Source organism: Panthera uncia, chromosome E3 (genome assembly GCF_023721935.1).
Source record: "Panthera uncia isolate 11264 chromosome E3, Puncia_PCG_1.0, whole genome shotgun sequence".
NCBI classification, from domain to species: domain Eukaryota; kingdom Metazoa; phylum Chordata; class Mammalia; order Carnivora; family Felidae; genus Panthera; species Panthera uncia.
This window is the reverse complement of record NC_064815.1, coordinates 1129062-1149748: the sequence shown is the minus strand read 5'-3', so window position 1 is coordinate 1149748 and position 20687 is coordinate 1129062. Positions and strand designations below refer to the sequence as shown.

General features: G+C 46.3%; 1 protein-coding gene across 1 annotated transcript in view; it reads right to left on the bottom strand.

Moving 5' to 3' along the window:
* Positions 1–20687, bottom strand: part of RBFOX1 (RNA binding fox-1 homolog 1) — a 550474-nt gene that overhangs the window by 130379 nt on the left and 399408 nt on the right. The window contains exon 2 of the mRNA XM_049639355.1: positions 9968–10210. Within this exon, the coding sequence (XP_049495312.1) occupies positions 9968–10210 (243 nt within the window). The remainder of the gene's footprint in view (positions 1–9967; positions 10211–20687) is intronic.

Sequence of the window (20687 nt, the reverse complement as noted above, 5' to 3'; positions counted from 1 at the left end):
GCCCTACAAACTAAACTTCAATTGTATCTTTCCCTAATAAATCTTAGCCTTGTTTGTACATGGCCTGGAGCTAATTAGGTCAATGACTAGCTTGTACCAATCAGTCGGACTCAGACCTGAGTGGTTGAAACCTACTTGTATAAAAATCATTCTATGTAAGAATTACCTTTATTTTCTTTTCTTCTAAAAAAAATTTTATTTTAATGTTTATTTATTTTTGAGAGACAGAGAGACAGAATGCAAGTGAGTTGGGGCAAAGAGAGAGGGAGGCACAGAATCTGAAGCAGGCTCCATGCTCCAAGCTGTGAGCATAGAGCCCGACGTGGGGGTCGAACTCACGAGCTGCGAGATCATGACCTGAGCCGAAGTCGGACGCTCAGCTGACTGAGCCACCCAGGCGCCCCTATTTTCTTTTCTTACAGTTTATTTTTATTTATTTTGAGAGTGAGATAGAGAGTAAATGGGAGAGGGGCAGAGAAAGACAGAGGAAGAGAGGGAGAGAGGGAGAGAGGGAGAGAGAAAATACCAAGCAGACTCCGTGCTGTAAGCACAGAGTCCGACATGGGGCTCGAACTCGCAAACTGTGAGATCATGACCTGCATCGAACTCAAGAGTCAGATGCTTAACCAACTGAGCCACCCAGGTGCCCCATGGGAATTACTTTGAAAACCAATGTGGGGATTTGGGCCTTAGTTTCACGCTTAACGCGCAAGAAGTTACACAACTGTTTGGATGAATTTATTCTCCCCCCCAAAAAATGGTTTGAATGGAAAATTAAGCACAAAGGAGAACACTCTGATTTCCCATTATGAAAGATGGGACTTTCTCATAATTATAATGGTTTCTATGGTAGAGGGTTTGCTGTGTGCCCATCACTGCGAAACCCTTCCACGACCTCACTGCTGCTCTAAACCTCACATGATCAAAGGTGGCAGGTGAGGCTCAGAGTGGTTACATCACATGCCAATGGTCCCCAACAGTCGATTCTTTATCGCTTCTCTTGATTATACCTAATGGCATTTAACCAGGGCCATTTTCTTCGAGCTGTCATGAGAGTCAGGAGAACCTTTACCTCCACCGGATTCCAAGGTCATAGCCCTGTCCTACAACTGGACATTAGACACGTGGGTCTCGGATGATCTCAGCTATCCACCCCTCTCAGAGTTATCCTAAGATGGGCTTAATCATGCCATGTGGCTCCTCAGGACTGGGGACTTTGGTGAGCAGACTCTTTAGAACAGTAATATGGCCCTGGTATTGGGTAATAAAGGTCTTTAATTTGTCCTGTAAGCCATGGGCCATTCAGTTTAATGCTATCCCGGAGACAGAAGCATAATACTTGGCCTTGTGAGGGGACAAGAGAATGTTCCTGTGTCCTTAAAGTAAATGTGAACCTTAGGCAAAGAGAACCTGTGTGGACAAAACAGCTCAGCCACACTGTCATCTGAAAAGACAATTGTGAAGCCAACGAAATGTGTTATTGGAGTTTGCTCAAGGCACAGGTCTCAAATAAGAGCACCTGCTAAGCTTGTAATACAGTACGTGCTGGGGTCCGCTGGGGCCCTCCCCAGGGCCGGATGGGTGATTCCCAGGCAAAGCGTTCCTTTCTGCAGTACTGGGGACACCTTCTGGGCTCTGTGCCCTTCTGAGTTTTGGTCTTGAGTCTGACACACCTGGTGTAGAGCTTTCACTCCTACTTATTAGCTACAATGACCTTCAGGACGTTCCTTGCCTCAGCTCCTTACTATAACATGGGGATGAAAATGCCTCATACGTACTTAAAACTTTTTTTGGTAATAGAGGGTCAAGACAACTTGAGATTATGTGTGAAAAGAGTTTGGAACATAGTCTGACACTCACTGGGCAAAACTATTATTTTTGAGATTGCTATTCCCCATCTCCTGTTTCGCTGTGGCTACCCACCCTATTTTTAGACAGACATCCCTCAATGATTTGGCCAAATTTTAACGTTTTTTTTATTTATTTATTTATTTTTTTTTATTTATTTTTGGGACAGAGAGAGACAGAGCATGAACGGGGGAGGGGCAGAGAGAGAGGGAGACACAGAATCATCGGAAACAGGCTCCAGGCTCCGAGCCATCAGCCCAGAGCCTGACGCGGGGCTCGAACTCACGGACCGCGAGATCGTGACCTGGCTGAAGTCGGACGCTTAACCGACTGCGCCACCCAGGCGCCCCTGATTTGGCCAAATTTTAAACATGCACAGGTGAGGCCCAAGTTCTCGAGCAGGGAGAGGAACTCTCTGGTGTTCTACAAGGCGGCTCTGAGGGTTGGTGGGAAGGGAAGAGAAAGAAGTTTTGGAGAAGGGCAGAACCCCAGTGGAGGAAGGGAACAGTAGGGATAGTAAGAGCTGAGAGGCCAAGTGACCAGTCTGGGACCTTTCAGCTTCTGAATGGTGGAGCAGAAGGTCTAATCCCAACAAACCTGGAATGTAGGTTCTTCACTGACCTGCTACTTTAAATTGGAGAGCAGGGCTGAAGAAACTGGCCTGGCAGAGAATTCTGGATTATTCGCCCGGGCCTCAGGCACTGGTCACCTATGCTGCCAGCCGGGAGACCCTCAAGGGAATACCCTGGAGGTCTGAGGAAAGAGGCCAGGCTTTGACGTGACATAGAACTGGTGAGGCTCTCCACCCTGTCACTCACAACTCTCCCCAACTCACAACGTCTTTGCCTCTTTGCACCTGTTTCCCCAGTGTAAAATGTGAGTACTGATATCATTTAAAGGGGTTGGTGGGAGGGCAAAACAAGACGATGACTGTGCAGTGCCCAACATGGACCGTGGACCACAGCAGCCTTCAGTCAATGACAGCACACCTCCCTCCCCTCTTCCCTGAAAGCAGACTACTCTCAGATTATCTTCTCTTGTTAGAGAGAGGGGGAAGCCATGGGCAAGCACACGCAGTCAGAATGGCCATGAGCCGGGAGCTGGATGGCACACTGTTGAACAAGGGTGTGGGTGGCACGCCTTCTCAGGTACTGCCTGTGGGGGCAGCTGAACCGCCTCCACATTTTAGATCCATGTGCCTTTTAACCACTCACACAGAGACACCCGGGGGTAGACAGCAATCTCTGTGCCCAGCTGCTCACTACAGCCTAACAGGGAATAACAACACTGCAACATAAACCCCAGAAATAGCCTCAGTCCCCCCAGTGAGACACCTCTGCATGTAAGATCGCAGGCGAATGTCTACAAGAATGAGCTGGATCCCAAAGCATGATCTTCCAGATGCACAGTGTGCCCAAGTGGGTGCTCAGTCGATTTCAGTTCTGTTCTTTGGGGAAGAGGAATTAGAGATGCCAAGATTTGATTCAGAGACAGAAAGATAGGAGAGAGACAGAGACAGAGAGGCAGAGAGGAGCAGACAAGCAGGCTGCTACAGACTAAATGTCTGTGTCCCCCCAGATTTACATGTGGAAATCCAACCCCCCCCCAAGGTGATGACATTGGGAGATGTGGCATTTGGGAGATGATGAGGTCATAAGGTGGAGCCCTCATAAAGAAGCCTCAGAGAGCCCCTCGTCCCCTTTCACCACGTGAAGACACAGGGGGAAGTTCGTCCCCACCAGACGTGGCCACTGCCACCGTCATGATCACGGACTTGTCAGTCCCAGAACCAGGAAATAAATGTCTGCTGTTTATAAGCCACCCAGTTGGTAGTATTTCTGTTCTAGCAGCCCGAACGGACCAAGACACAGGCATATGCTTCCACTGGCACAAAACGTTTCTGGAAGGAAATACAAGGAATTGGTAACTGTTGTTTTTGGCAGGGAGACGAAGAACTAAGAAATTTTGGTTTTCATTGTACACCCTTTTCTAAAGTGTGGCTTTTTTAACCACAATCCTGAGATGCTTTCAAATAATAATAATAATAATAATAATGATAATAATATCAACAGCAGCAGCACCCAGTGAACAGAAAAGTACACTGAGTTTTGCCCGTTCCTCAGTTACACAATTGGCTTTAGAAGCAGAGCCAGTATTTAAAGGGATCAAAACAGGAAGTCATCACCAACTAATGTCTTCACTTTGTAAAGGTATTAAAGAAGTCTGGAGACCCAGTTGCTGCTTTAGTTGGAAGCAGGTGAGGGTCAAGGACTCAGCTTCTCAAGCAGCTCTTGTCCCTGTTAACAGAGCCCAGAGCTCGGGGATCTAGCTGTAGGACCCACATTGTTTCTCCCATCAGTTCCCAGAACTGGTGGGAGACTTTGAAACAGACTGCAGAGGTGTTAAAAATAGAAGTTAAGTTGCTACTGGAGATACATGGAGAATTCACTACTTGCAAATCTCTAATTATAATATGTCAAGAGTAAAATACCTTGTCAGGAGCAGTATCTAATATAATACAGTATTGGGTCTGTCAACACAGTGATCCATGATGTGTTTGGAGGCCTACATTAAATAGACATCCAGCAGAAAAATGTCCTGTGGGGACTCATCTCAGCCCTTGGGGAACAGAAAGGATGACCTGGTAAGTCTTTTCTGTCTGTACTTTCTTTGCTCAGCTCTGGGAAGCTTTGGGAGCTCTGGGTGCATCCTGCTTCCCTTTTACAGATTCTGCACTTTGTGTTAAATCATGTGCATATATTAGATGTTCTTGGAGCCTACCAGATGGATGGATGTTTTCTCGTACCCAAAACTACTCGGTTTCTCAACGAAATGATGTCCTCGACAGTGCCCTCAGACTGGCATTAAGCACCGTGCACAAAGGACAGTTAGGGTGATTCCAGACACAACTATGGAGAATAACTTAGGCATGCTAATACAGGGCTATGTATTCTAGGGTTGGGAGAACATGGGTCTGACCCACTTGGAGGGTAAATTATTTCCTTGAGTAATGCAGAACCTGCAGTGGAGAGAGGGGTACGCTTAGTCGATGTGTGAGGATACAGAGACATTTTGAGGCAAACTTGTCATAGACCATGTTCTACTTGGTCGGGTCATGAAAGACCAACGGAAAAGTAGGTCATGGGCAGCAGAAGCAACTTCCATACTGGCCAAGAGAGAAAAGCATATGCATGGAATCATTTGTAGTAGAAAACAAGACGGCCCCTTATATGTTCCTGCTCCTCCCCAATGCTGGGTAAGCCCCTTGCTTCACTTTATAATGGTTCCTCTTTGAAACTTCCTGCAACAGTATGTACCCCACCCCGCCCCCTGCCCGCCAACCCCAAACATGGCTGGAGAAAACCAAATGGCCAGGTAACTAACCCTCCACAAATTCACACTCTGTCAGCTCTGAGAGGAACTTGTTGCCCCTCAGATACTCTAGGAATCATCTGAGCCAAACTCCTGACATGTTTGCTCAATTTCAGGAATAAATCCATTGCTTCCCCAACTCCTCTGCTTCTCTCTGTCAGCTGATAGTGACTTCGTCACTGAGAACAAGAAGGCAACAGAGAAGGAGCTCCTCACAGGATCTCCTGACTTAAGATTTCTCCATGTGCTGGTACATTCACTCCTTCTTCTTGCTGTGGTCTGAATGTTCCTGCCTCTCCCTACTCACATGTTGGAATCCTAAAGCCCCAGTGATGGCGTTAGGAGCTGGGACTTTAGGGGGTGATTAGGTCATGAGGTGGCACCCTCATGAATGGGATTGGCGTTCTTAAAAAGGAGACCCAGAGAGCTGCCTTGCCTCTTTCACCATGTGAAGACACAGGGAGAAGGCACTGGCTATGAACCAGGAAGGGGCCCTCACTGGACCACACTGGCACCTTGATCTTGGACTTACAGCCTCCAGATTTGTAAGCAACACATTTCCGCTATTTATAAGACAGTCTGTGGGATTTGGTTACAGCAGCCCAAATGGACTAAGATGCATCTCTTCTGTCTCAAAACTGAAATGTTTCCAAATGTTCATAGATGCCTTATTTGTAGCGGCCCAAAGCTGAAAACAATCCAGGTACCCATCCACAAGTAAGTGGATTGATAAATTGTGGCACATCCACGCAATGGTTTGCGACTCAGCAATGAAAAGCAGTGAGCTACTGACACATGGGACAAGTCAGATGAATCTAAAAGCAAGGACGGTGAGCCCCGAGAGAAGCCAGGCAAAAAGAACCCATAACATTTGATTTTGTTGCTATAAAATTCTAGAAATTAACAACTAAGCTAGAGTGAAAGAAGCAGATCTGTGGGTTCCCCCGGGAATGAGGTAGAGGGCAAGGAGGAAAGATTGTAGAGGGGTATGAGAAAACTTTGGGGGTGATGGATATGTTGGTTACAACATCTGTACATACGTCAACACTCATCAAATTTCACACTGTAAATACAGAGAGGTTATTGTATGTCAGTTATATATTAATAAAGCTATACAAAAAGGATGTCTTCTTCTTTCCTAGACCACCTGCTCTATTTGTACACCCTTGGTCACCTCTCCTGAGTCATCATTCCCCAGCTCTTGTTCCCTGTCCCCACCACCTGGCCCCACAGGTGCCTTCTCTTTGGCATAAAATAGGATCCGAAATTGATTCTTGTACAAATTGCTTCCCTGAATTCTTAAGCCCCTGAGTTGTTGTCTTTTCTTTCTCTTTACTCCAAGTGCTTACGACGGATAGTGCACTCTACCCCCAATCATTCCCATTTATTTCTCCACTCCCGGTCCCCTGGCATCCCTCCCCAACACTCTAGGGGCACTGCTTCTTCTCTGTCTCCAGTGATGGCAACTTCAGTAATGTCTTCTGAATTCGCACCTGCCAGGCTGCCCTGACAACACTCTTCTGGTTCAATTTCCACACTGGATACCCAAGGGATACCCCATTCATGTCTCCCTTGGCTCCGTGCCTTCCAAACCTCACCACTTATGAGTTTTTCAAGGATCTGCCTGCCCTTTTCTTCATTCCCTATACTTGGCAAATGTATCTACTCTGGCCTCTCCATACAAATGGCTCACCCTTGGCTCTGACCGGATTCTCTGTTTAATACCTCTAGTGAGAAGATCCAAAGCACCTTATCACTGACTCTGGTAGGCCCATCTTTGGTCTCTATATTTGGCTATGGGGCTCCTCTGTGGCTCCATTCTCAGCTTCAGACACTGAACGAATACAACCCTGTGCAAACCAGGGAAAGAGAGTGATTCCCAAGGGTCTTTCCCTAGGAATGTGGTATGATGTCAGGAGCTGCAGGGACCATCTCAGAAAACTAGAGAATGTAGTTGAGCAGGAAGAAAAAGAGACTGAAATGGATCTTGTTGGAACCTAACACGTATGTGCCCCAAACCAAGCTGTGTCTAAAGTCAGCCCACCTCTAAGACTTTTTGTTGTAAAAGTCAATACATTCCCTGCTAATTTTCTGTTACTAGCAAACAGAAGATTATGAAATGTATATTCCTTCAACCATGATGTGGAGGGACATCCCCCCACAAGTGTCCCATCACAGAAATACACTAAAGCCTTAAACATCTATGTTCTACAGTTTGCCACATTACAATCATAATGGAACGGAGAGTGCGCCTGCTCACTGTTTCACAGTGCCGCAGTGCCTGGGCCACTATGGACACCCAACACCCTGTTTAACTTTGTGCTGATCTCTAAAGAGTTCTTTTTGTGAGAGAAGGGCATTGAGCATCACAACATCCCAAATGGACTAAGATCTCTTTTTAGGTATGCATCATTAACCCTTCTAAAATTTCATTTTATAACTCTCTGGCTTAAACTCTTTTCAACGGTTCCCATTGCCCCTAATGTGGAAGTCTATCCACAGATCAAATCTACCAGGCCTGTGGGGTATGATCCCTGGTGACTGCCCCATTCCATCCTTTGCCACCGCACCCCCAAACCTTCTTCACCCTGGCCTCTTTTTAATTCTTTGAATAAGCCAAGATCTTTTCGACCTTGGCATTACTGGCCTCGATATTCCTTCTGCCTGGAGAGTGTGTCTTCTCATCTTGACATCTTCTTAAAGACATCATCCTAGACTACTCATCTGCAGGCAGTACCCATAATCTTTATCCTCCATGGCACCTGTCGTTTTCTTAAGAGCAGGTATCACAGTTTGTGTTTATACAAGCTGTTTGAATGACACTGTCATGCAAAGTTATAAGAGGGAAAGGATCATTTCTGTTCCATTCAACCACATCGCTGGGATGAGTCCTGGCCACAGTAGATACTTAAAAATATTCATGAACGAATGAATCTTCCACAGCAGGCTAGTATACTTGGTGTGAATTGAGGCTTAATAGATAGTGTCTGATTGGGCATTATTATCCCTTTTTTAGCCCTAAGATAACCTTCTGAAGCCCTACCATCGTTGACTGTCACAGAATAACCCAAAACAAATAAATGGCAACACCATCACTATAACCTGGTAGTCAACACAATGGTAACAAACACCTGCTAAACCAGCAAACCCATTAAAGGAATGCATCCCTAAGTTTGAACAGCCAGCTATAGACAGGCAATAGCAGCACTAATCACAAAACCCCAAAGGTGGAAACAACCCAAATGCCCATCAGTGAATGGAGGTACAAACAAGAGTGGCATGTCCATAAAATGGAATTATATTCAGTCACGGAAGGGAATAAAGCGCTGATACATGCTACAGTGTGGATGAACCCTGAAAACAATCTATTAAGTAAAAGAAGCCAGTCACAAAAGGTCGTACGTGGTGTGACCCCATTTTTTATGAAATGCCTAGAATAGGCAAATCCATACGGGCAGAAAGCACATTTGCAGGAATGTGGATCGTCTGCTTAATGGGTAGAGCGTTTCCTCCTGGGGAGATGAAAATGTTCTGGAACTAGATACAGTGATAGCTGCACTGAGGTGTGAGTTTCTCAACCCCACTGAATTATACACACAAAACTGGTCGAAGTGGTAAAATTCACCTCATAGACGTATTTTACCACAATTAAAAAAGGGGAGACATGCAACACACAATGTTAGAGTGTATACTATTTTTAAAAATCTCCGAACCTAACCTCCAAACGTAGAACCGTCCTGCTTCAAACCAAGAAATCCCTTCACAAGTTCTGGCTTTTCAGAGCCCTGGGGGCAGGGGAAAGAGGCACAGTTGCCTTCCGTCTATAAAATGTTCTGGACTACAGGCCTGGTGTGCTTGTAAAGAATTCCTCAGAACCTCTCAAATGTACAGATACATCTTGTGGTATATGCGGGGTGATTTTAGGTCATGCACAAACGAACAAGTGTTTAATTTTAACAATTAGTTTTCTTTAGGCTTATCTTTGACTAGTAGCCAACAATGGTGGTTTTTAACTTATGGTGGTGAAAAAATGCATCTTTTTTGTTTGTTGGCTTGCTTTTAATCCCTGGAATGCATTCACATGCAATGAAATGTACTCTCTTTGGTGCATAAAGTCACGTAAACAAACAGCCACCATCAAAATACAGAAATTTCCATGAGTCCAGAAAAATTCTCTGGCGCTTCCCTTTGCAGTCCAGGCCTCCCCCACCCTAGGGCTCCCAGAAAACACAAAAGAACACAGGTGAATCTCAAAGGCAGGAAGAAGGCTAAGGAGGCTGAAGAAGACAGGGGCCGACATGGGCAGGAGCTGTGAACACGCATGAGGTCTCTTTCCGGTGGACAGAAATATTCCGAAATTAGACTGTGCCAAATGGTTGCACAACTCTGCAAATATACTAGGAATCGGTGATTTGTGCACCGGAAACTGGTCAATTTTATGGTATATAAATTATATCTCCATAAAGCTGTTTAAAAAATCACGCAGTGTATAATCCTACTGAGAGGACATGATTCCAGAAAAGGCAGAACAACAGGAACAGAAATTAGATGAGAGTTTCCCCTCACGAATAAAGTTAAGGAAAAATGCATTGATTTCAGTAAGCAACATGAGAGGAGGCCTGCAGACAGGTGAATTCTGCGACAGGGGCGGGCTCAGGGGTTGCTCCGCTGCAGGAGCCTCCGTGGGGTGGGGTGCGCCCGGCCGCCACTGCCCCCTCCCCCCTCCCCGGGACCGGCGCCCACTTACTGTGGCAGTGCCGGACACGGTCTGCGCGCTCGTGTCCGCTGCGCTCTGCTCGGAGTGCGTCTGGGCGGGAGGATACAGGTTTAACGTGTGCTCCGGTACGGTGGTCTGGCCCGTGTACTCTGGTGCGGGGTGGGGATGAGGGGCCGTGTATTCCGCGGGGATGCCGTTCTGGGGGGGAGCAAACTGGGCCGAAGCGTAAGGCTGAGCCATGGTGTCCGGGGCAGCTGCTGCTTCCTGATTACCCTGGAAAATCAGAAAGGGGGAGACAAGGCGAAACACCGTGAGCGCGAACCAGGCAGAACCTCTCCCTGGGGCCCAAGGATGAGCGCTCCCCCGACACTTTGCAGGTGCCAGCACTGTGCCAAGAGCCTGAGATGGATGCATCCCACTTAATCTTCACCAGACTCTATAAGGAAATAGTACCTGTCATTTATATAGACCTAACCCCATTGCGCAGATGCAGAAATCAAGGCTCAGAAAGGTGCAGGGAAGTCACATTCCCCAAGCCATCCAGCCCCATAGCCAAGGAGTGGGAGGGTCTGTGCCCTGCTCGATTGGATTTTTCTGGCAGATCCTCCTTATTTCATCCCCATTTTGGAACATGTGAGCATGTAGTTGTCTCCAGTGACAGCAGAGACTTGATTTGATACTTAAAATGCCAAGAGAGAGATTAAATTGAACGTGTGTGTTCTTGAGAAGAGACACAATTCATCTAAGCGTTTGAATTTAATCAAAGTTTTATGTGACTTGGCTCACATAATGGGATGGAGGGGTCCTTTTAATGGTCACAGTGTGTGTGTGTGTGTGTGTGTGTGTGTGTGTGTGTGTGTGTGATGTTCCCAGTGCCAATATGAAGCAGCCAATGGAAAGTCAAGGCCTAATTTGGACAAAGACGGTACTCTGTGATACTGTGTTCACCATTTTAAGTATCTTTTCAAAATGCTGGACTTCACTCAGCCTCATTAGTCAATGCCTCCCCCATCCCCTTGCCTTTTTTTTTTTTTTTTTTTATAAGCACAGAGTATTATATAACAATTCACCCTTCCAATCTAGGCAAAACATGCAGCGTGATAATTACAGTCAAGTCAAAAGAATTAAAAAAAAAAAACCTGAATTCAAATGCTTCCATTTCAGGAAATATCTCTCTCTCTCCACCCCACCCCTACCCTTAAAACTCTACTACCCTACACACACACACACACACACACACACCATCAGAAACTGTAACCCAGGGGGCCAAATTTTTCATGGTCTCAAGAGATGGGATTGCACAGTCAGAGAGAGAGAGAGAAGCTTAGCAATTAAGCACACCAAAGAGCTGCCTCTTCCATTGTCTGTGGTCAATTAGATGTGACTTCAGCCCTCCTATAATGATACCAGGGCAAAAATGTCAGGATTGCTCACATCTCCTCAGTCCCCGCCACCAACATTTGAGAACCTCTTCAGCTAAAGCAACTTGAGTGCGGCAAAAACATTATGACATAGAAGGGGAGGAAAAAAAAAAGTTTATTCTCGGAGCAGCGCACAGAGCTTGTGCATTTGTTTAGAGGGGACCTTAATTAGAATGTTAAAGATGACACTTTGAAGAGAACGAAGCTTAGGATAAGTTTAAACCATTTTACAAGTGAAAACATTCCCATCACGCCCTTTCCTCCCCCAGCTGAACGGCTCCAAATGCCTGGGCCACTGGAAGCAGAAATGCACAGCCATTGCTTGCTTTCTAGCATCTTTTCCTAGCGTCTGGGGCTGAATAGGGTCTGCCTGTGCTGTGGCTGGATCCCTGCCCATGGAGAGTTAACCCTGACCATCTTCAGGAAGCCACAGGGGACACTCAGGGTCCCTGCTGCTCAGTGTGCTTTTGTCTTCTCTTTAAGAACAGCACCTGGTTTTCTTTTAAGAGACACTTCCAGTCTCAGCCCAGAGAGCACAGATGTGGCTGAGACCTGCCTCAGATTACCTCCAGACACAGGACGCCCTGGCTAATCAGAGGGCTATGAAAACAATTCAGTCCCCAGGTCGCCCCTTGAAACCGGACAGCCTAAAGCAGAAGCCACACCCAGCAGACAACGGAGCCCAGAAACTGAGAAACAAGTGAACTGAGTCCTGGCGACATCATATCAAGTCTGGGATCCAGCTCTACCTGTGGTTAGTAACACCACTGTTTGCTTTCCTTCCACGCATCAGTAAATGTCTCATTTCGTTTAAGATAGGTTTTTTTTCCATGTTACTTACAACCAAAAGAGTCTGGACTAAGAAGAATAAAAACATCCTCTCCTGTTTATAAGCCAACTTGCACCCTTCTATATTCTACAGGGCTGCTCAAGCAACATATCCCTCTGTACACAGATTCCAGGCGATGCTGCTTCTCTCTGGCTGATCAGACCTTGAGAACCCTCCAAAGGGAAATTCATTGTGCCAGATTCTACTTCTGGCCAAAGGCCTGTTTCACTCCCCCCTACCTTCGATCTGGCGCATGTTTAAAATGAAAGTCAGACTTGAGAAAACTCCAGGGGTGACCCCAGGGGGGAGCATGAAGTGCCCAGCAATGGCAGAGAGATGGTCACATAAAGAAAAGCTTTCCCTCCTGTGTCTTCAGCAGAAAACGGTTTTATGGCAACACCTATGCCCATGTGGCCTCTCTCCACAGCAGAGCAATCTCAGGAAGAGTGACCTGCCCGCCCCCCCACCCCCACCGCCAGGTTTCCAAAAACCATCAGAGGCTTAATCTTAGGATCTGGGCTCTCTCTGCTTCAAGAGAAGAGGAGCCTGCCCTCAGGAAGCTGACGGGTGCTCCAACTCTCAACACCATCCACTCTACCCATTCACTGCCCCTGTGCCTGGAAAGCCCTCGCTACTCCCTTTCCTGGCTAGTCTCAACTGCCCTTTTGGGTCCCTGAACAAGTCCTCCAGCCAGATTTCCCTGACACCGAGCCCACTTCAGCTGTGTGTCCTCTATGCTCCCCTGGAACTTGTGGCCACATCTCACATGACTCCTAGGGCTGCCACTGGAGAGAGTCCTAAGGGCTGGGGATAGTGTCACATTCTACAGTGCCTCTCCAGGGTCCCACAGCATGCTAGCTACAATGTAGGCATTTATAAGTACTTACTAAGTGAATGCAATGCTTGAATGATGAACTTTGGGCTCTGTGGAGCTTAGCCTGGCAGCAGGCCATAGGGTGGGTCGGGGGGAGTAGGAAAGGGGTTGGCAAATGACCCATGAGACAAATCTGGCCCACTGGTCGTTTTGTAAATAAACTTTTACTGAGACACAGCCATGTTCATTGTGCTATAACGGCAGAGTCGAGTAGCTGTGAGAGACCCACAAAACCTAAACTATTTAACCATCTTGCTCTTTGCAGAAAAGTTTTCCAATCAAGGTGGTCAAGGTATCACTAAATATGGGGATGTCAATTAAGGAGCCACCATCGCATAAATAGTTTGGGCAGGAAATAAAGCTGGAAGTTAAACTGGGAGAGAGTGAAGGGGGGTGCATTCTCCCTATTCTCCCTAGAACCAAGGAGGGACGCTCAGCTATGAAGATGGCACCCAATGGAGGAGTCAGTCTTCTTCAAACGTGGTTTCCATCTCTGCACGTCTGCGCCCTAAGCACACACACATGCAGGCTTCACTCTCAGCACAGTGGGCTACAGAGGGGGACATCCATGAGGGCCTCAGGCTTCTGTGCTCAGGGGAGAGGCATCCCTCTCCTCACAGGTGCTCAGAAGGTACCCTGATGGATGCTGCTTTCCTCTCAGCCCTGGAAGGCACCAGGCACTGTGCTGGGGGCTTTAAATCAGTATTTCTTTATGTTATGTTATGTTATGTTATGTTATGTTATGTTATGTTAATTAATTTTAATGTGAATTTTATTTTTGAGAGAGACAGAGAGAGAATGAGCAGGGAGGGGCAGAGAGAGAGGGAGACACAGAATCCGAAGCAGGCTCCAGGCTCCGAGCTGTCAGCACTCAGCCTGATGCAGAGCTCGATCTCACGAACTGCGAGATCATGACCTGAGCCGAAGTCAGACGCTCAACCGACTGACCGGCCAGGTGCCCCTGCATCAGTATTTCCTACACAGGGCGACCGCTCCCTGGGGGACAGCTGACAGTGTGTGCAGACACTTTTGGTTGCCAACAGTGGGGGGAAAGGTTGCCGATGATGTCTAGAGGGTACAGGCCAAGGATGGTGCTGAACCCCTACAATGCACGGGACAGGCCGAGCCCCAAGTGTTCACTGTGCCCAGACCCAGATTCCCTGCTCTGCACACACATGCTATATCTTCCATCCCATGGTACTTTGCTGTGGAGGACCCTGCAGCCCAGAACTAGGATGGATTTTGCAAGGTCACAGCAACAGCTCTTAGGGAAGCTGGGAGCTGAACTACATCCTGGGCATCTCTCATCTGCCAAGGCTATCTGCTGGTGGCAACATTCATTCCCATTTTTAAACATACCTCTCTCGGTCATACATACACTTGTGGCCTCAAGACCTGCGACTCACCCTCCAGGAAGGCAGGTGCTGGGGGATGTGGGACAAAAATACCAGTGTATTTTTGTACACTGTACAAAAATGTAGCTGGACTAGCCCCTGGGGAGGGTTAGAGCAGAGGCCTGGGAAATTTGTGCCATCCAAGCTCAGAGCTTCATGAGGCTCTGAGGCCATCCTAAGAAAGAGAAGGGCCAGCTGGGGACAGGCTGCCAACCCCTACCAAACCTTGTGCGTTCTGGCACACCCAAGGCACTGAGCCCTAGGGTTGTGTCCGTGGCCACCCAGGAGCCCATGGGTAGCAAGCATTTGGGTCCATGGGGCTCTGGACTGTACTCCTGTTCCTGAAGGCCTCAAACAGATGTTAGTGGGACCTCCCACAGTTACTTATTAACACTGACAGCCATTCCAGAGAGACCCTAATTAATATTCCCAACATTTGCAATTTGGGCTAATTACAGCTAATATTTAATTAAGATCATTGTACTTCCTGTGGAATTATTTTTCACCTTCAAATGGCTTCAGAGATGTCTTTGTTTCCCCCCTAGTGATGTTCCTGGATTCTGAGCTTGGCTGAAGTGTGTTTTCTGGAAAAATACATTTGCGTTAAGGGCACCTTTGGCACTCCAGGTCAAGGCAAATCTTGGGCACACGAACAGGATCCTGGTTGAAAGCTGAGGCCAACTTCACGTAGGTGACAGTGACAGACAAAAATTATTTGGAGCGTTCCGGCTAGACATTCCCTCATTTGTAGAAGCCGCCTTTCTTCTACCTCCGATGCCAAACCCCCACCTTTCCCTAAATAAGTGGAATGATCACAGAGATTCTGATATCTACTGAGTCAGGGTGCCTGTGGGTGTTCCGAGGTGATGAGGAGGGTGATTCTGCCTTTCACAGAACCCCCACATCACCGAGCAAGTGCTTCAAGAGATCTGCAAACCTAACATCAAATTTTCAGTGCCTGGACTTTCCTAGGTTGCTGACAAATACACAATTTTTTTTTTTTTTTTTAAAGCCAAGACTGTTTTAACATCCACTATTGCTGCTGCAGAACCGGACAGAAACTTCAAATAAAGAACATTGATTAGGAACCTAGAGGAAACTTCCTTGTCCTCAGTCAACCAAGCCTAAATTAAAGCAGAGACTCAACAACAGCAGGATGATGTGGGACCCCATCATTACCCGAGACACCCCAATGGGTAGCTTGGATTCCAGTTACTGAGCACAAGAGGATTATTAAAATGCAACCAAGTCTGAGTCACCAAAGCAAAAATAAATGCCATTTCAATTTAAATATTTTACTGAAGCATGAAATAGCCAGGATATTACTGCTATTTTAAGACAAACACCGTAATCTGACTATTAGTATAGTGTGTGGACTCTACCGCATGCAGACATTCAGAGAGGCGTCTTCAAACACAGGAGGACTGCTTTGGTCACTGGAACATCCCGCATCTTTAATTTCCTTTCCGGGGTGGGCTCAGGAGATAGAGTCAGAGAGAAAATGCGAGGTTTTTTGTTTTTGTTTTTTTTTGGTTTTGGTTTTTGTTCTTTTTTTTTTTTTTTCCCCTAGACATCTCCTTCTCCCAATTCATTGCCCTGAGGGGTTTAATAAAGTAGTTTTTAGAAAGCAATAAGAGAACAAAGGGTGGAAACACATCAGACTTTGCAAAATATTTTGGCCCCAAATCTAATGCAAACCACATTTCAACTGAGGAATCGTCTTTACGTAGCAGAGCACAAAGTGGGGATGTTCTTTTCACGGTAACTGCCTGACTCTCAATGAGAGGGGAGGGTGCCTGCTTTCAGAGCCAACGTGGACTTTAAAATAATGAAGTATTGTTTTCTGTGTGCATGCGTGTGCCTCCCCAGCTTTAATAGTCCAACTTCTCAAATCATCTTTTCCCCTTTAGCTTCTGGAATTGATTTGTCCCCAGTGCATTTCTTGCCCTGAGAAATCCCTTCTGGCCTAAACACAGTCCTTATAATGAAGACATGCTCAGGGATTGTCCAGCCCTGGTAAAACAGTGATTGCATCCATCCGCACAGCCAAGAAAAGCAGCCACTCCCGGAGGGACCCCCCACCAACCCGGACTCCTGGAGGAAACCCTCCCTTCCGGGCTGCCTGCCTGCAGTTGTCGGTCTTGCTGACTGTTTGACTTTAGTTTTGTAGCATGGTCTGTTCTAGTTCTCGGGCAAGGAATTGCGCACATTCAGAGAAAGCCTCCAGTGCCTGACTGAAAAGAGCTAAGCTGTATCATGCCCCCGGGGGCATTGAAACAAAGAAGAAAATGCAAAATTACACCATTAACCTGCTGGTTCTAGGACCAGCTCAGTTCGACACACCAAGCAGAAAGCCGACACACACACACACACACACACACACACACACACACACACACTCTTGGCTGAAATCCTCCCCCCACCTCCGAGCAGGATTCAAGGAGCAGAGTACGTATCGCAGAGAGCAACAGAGACTTAACGCGAGGAAAGGCTTCAGCTTCATTCAAATTCACAATTTCGAGTGAAAAATAAAATCAGGAAAAATACCTGCTGTACCATTCTGCTTCCTTTCTCCTCCATAAACTTAGCAGCTGTTCTAGCCCCACACCACAAAGCATCTGCCCAAAGCAAGCCTCAGTTACGAGCGAGGGTGTGCGCTCTGTGCAACGTGTGGATGGCTGGGTGTTGAAGGAGGGGAGCTGAGGCCGCCTGGCTGACCTCCCCCTCAACATCTGACTGCTCCCAAAACCAACCCCAGATGGGACTCTTTCCGCCAGCGAGGCCTGGCCCATCAATCACGGCTCGCCCCTCCTCTGGCTCCTGTTCTCAGTTTCAGGGTGCACACTGAGCAGATGATTATATAGAGGAGGAAGAACACACACACACACACACACACACACACACACACACACACAGAGCGCTCGCCTACATTAATAGCTGTTTAAAAAACATTAGAAATGGTATCCTATGCATTGCCTGGAGCTGGAATTTTTCATTACTAAACTAAATATATGATATGCAAAGTTATGAAATCCACCGGGGAGCTTGCTTACTATCCTATTTTGTTTTATATTTTTAAGAGAGGTGGGGGTACTGGGGGTAGCTGGAAAGAGGCAGAGGCAGGATGAAGAAAGAGCTCAGAGACAGAGGGATGCGGATAGGAAAATTTAAAGAAACACCCTGAGAACAGAGGGAATGCATTTATAACAAAGCTGCGTGGTTAATTGTAAACTGATCTTAAAATACTGTAACTAACGATGCTTTGGAAGATTTGGAAGCCCAGCTCCTTTGCAGACTAGCTGTGTGACCTTAGGCAAGTAGTTGCAATGCTCTGGGCTCCAGTTTGGGCTTCTGTTTAGTTGGGATGATGATGAGTGACTTCACAGTGTGATTGCAAGGGTCAAAATAAAAACCAAATCATAACAAAACAAACACACTCAGGGCTTGGCTTAAAGTGTGCGCTATATAAACAGATTCATTCATCACATCCAATAACATGGCAAGCAAGACTCAAGACCACCTGTGTCCCTACGGACCTTGCATTCAAGAGGGGCAGCAGGTTTTCAAGAAAGGAAGCCAGAGATGACTCCCAAATCCCAGTGGTAATCAGAGCTACATAGGACAAGTAGAGGGGTCTTGCTTTCTTCTTTTCTTGAACTTTTTCTCCTCTTAGCTCGTTTTTTTTCCTTCTCTTTCAAATGAGCAAAAACAAAACCACGTACAAAAAAATCCCCAGTGATTTCAATGCCAAATGCTGCAGCCTCTCTATTTAAAGCCACAAATACTTTGTTCTCTCTTTATTATTAAAGCTACAACAACCAGAGTGAAATGTCAAAACAATCTCAGTTTTCATTTGGCCATGACTTCCTTGCTCGCCGAGGGAGAGTTTCAAGAGTCCCATCCACCCTTCCCGTGGACAGCTGCTTATCACCAAGCCACCCTGCCAAGAGAGGAGCGATCTCGCTACACTGGAGGGAATGGATGGGGTTTCTGAAGTGATTAAACGTGTAATTAAATTGTATAACAGAGGAGGGTTTAGGGCAGGAGAGGTTGCCTGGAAGAATTCAACCTTCCTGCTGGTGTGCTGCTAGTTCAGGTAGCCCCTGGGTGATTTTTTTTTGTTTTGTTTTACTTCCCAGCTCCCCAGGGTTGGAAAGAAAATCTGGATACACAGTATTTGTGCCATCTTTCCATTTCCATTTCTGATCACACTGCTGAGACACCTCTGATGCAGAATTAAATAAGCAGCCCACGTAGGTTCCTTACAGAGACAGGTCAGCCCCCATCAAAGAGGTGCCACCCACAGAGGACCAGGGCCCCTTCTGTCCCCAGCCCCAACCCATCACTTGAATTCAGCACTTACTCTCAGGAGCCATAAGCTCCCTGTGCCCACAGATAAGTGAAGAGCCAAACTTTTGGGAAAGAGGGACAAGATCAAGACAGACAGACTCCCTGGTGAAGTATGCTTTGGGAGAGATGGAGAAAATGCTCAAAACAGCAGCCAACAAACCACTCAATAGAGATGAGCATTCCAGGGGGAAATAATCAGGCGGACACACTAGGACACTGGTCCCAGCCCGTGGACCATCAGAATCATGTGGGGGGTATTCTAATTAAGAAAATTAGACTGCAGGCCTCTACCCCAGGCCTACTGCCTTCAGTTATCTGAGGGTGGGATCCTGGCAGGGACATTGCACAGAGCTGCCCCAGGTCATTCTGCCACACAGTCCTGGGGGACAGTGTTCTGTGTTTTTCAAATTATAGGTGAGATCCCTTGGGTTGTAAAATCCATGGAGGGAGTTATCACGCCAACATTCTTTAAATGAAATCAACTATACCACACGAAAAGAAAAGAACAGAATAGAATAGAATAGTAAGAGTTAGTATGGTTTCATGAAACTTTTATGTGGGTGAATTGGGTTGCAATGTAAAATCTTTTATGGATTGCAGTAAAATAAATAAAATTAAAAACACCATGCTAGAAATTTCCAGTGTTTGTTACCATTTAACCTTTTACTAGTAGTGTAGCTATAGAATCGAAATCAAATGTTAAGAAGTCAGAAGTATAATGGTAGGATTATTGGCAAGTCATTTAACCTTTGTGTGCCCTAGTTCCCTTATTTATAAATACAAACGGTAATATATATTCTTCTTCCCAATGAGGCTCTTGTAATGCTTTCGGAGACAAAGTCTACAGAAATGTGTCTTATAATCTAAAAAGTTCTGTGAGAACATTTCCTATTGTGGGGAGGAAATCAGTCCTCCTTGTAGTCCAGCAAAGTGTACCCTTTGCAGAATACATGGAGAGGTATGTCGGGTCCTAACCTACCATGGGCCTCACTGTGCTAGGCACTTTAATCCTTGCAATCATTCCCTTAAGGAAGATATTATGGTACCTTTTAAAGATAAGAGAACTGAGGCTCCAAACAAGTGAAAAATATTTCCTACTATTGGACGTAATAGATTAGTTAAGTGGCAGAACCAACATTTGAACTTAATCTGGTCTGACTGATGAATTCCTGCCACTGAATCCATACTAAAATGAAGCTGGAGATGATGATCACGATGAGGGTGGTGGTGATAATGAAGATGGAAATAATGATCATGATGACGACAGCGGTAGCGGTGATGAGAATGGTGGTGGTGATGGTGGTGGTGGTGATGATGATGATGATAATGATGATGATGATGGAGATGATAAGAAAATTTTTCTTGAGCACTAACTAGGTACTAGGTCATTGTTCTAAGCACTGACAATATAAAACTCAACAAAGGAGCTTTGTCAACATTACCTATTTTAACAAAAACCCAAAACTGTTATTCCCTCTCCAAGGGAGGTGGAGTCACTTCCTCATACGCACACAACTGGCAAGTGCTAGTTAGCTAAATCTATCGGACTCCTAAGCTCTATATTCTAAAGTAGTCGGAAATGGGTTCAAGTGTGACCTCAATTAGGTAAGCATACAAACCTTGGGTTTCCCTAACTATACCAGCTCGTAGAAAAGCAACTCCCAAACAAAGAACTCTGAGATTGCTCTGAGGCCCTAACTCACAAAAACAAACAAAACAACAATGATAACAAGAATCTGTGTCATGGATTCAAGTGAAAACAATTTGTTTCATTTCACTCCCTTCAACAGGGAACCAAGAGAGAGGCCAGAAGCCATCTTGCTGTGGCTGACAAACACCAGGCCCAGAAATACAAACCAGCTGAGTGGGCGGCAGGCTAGCA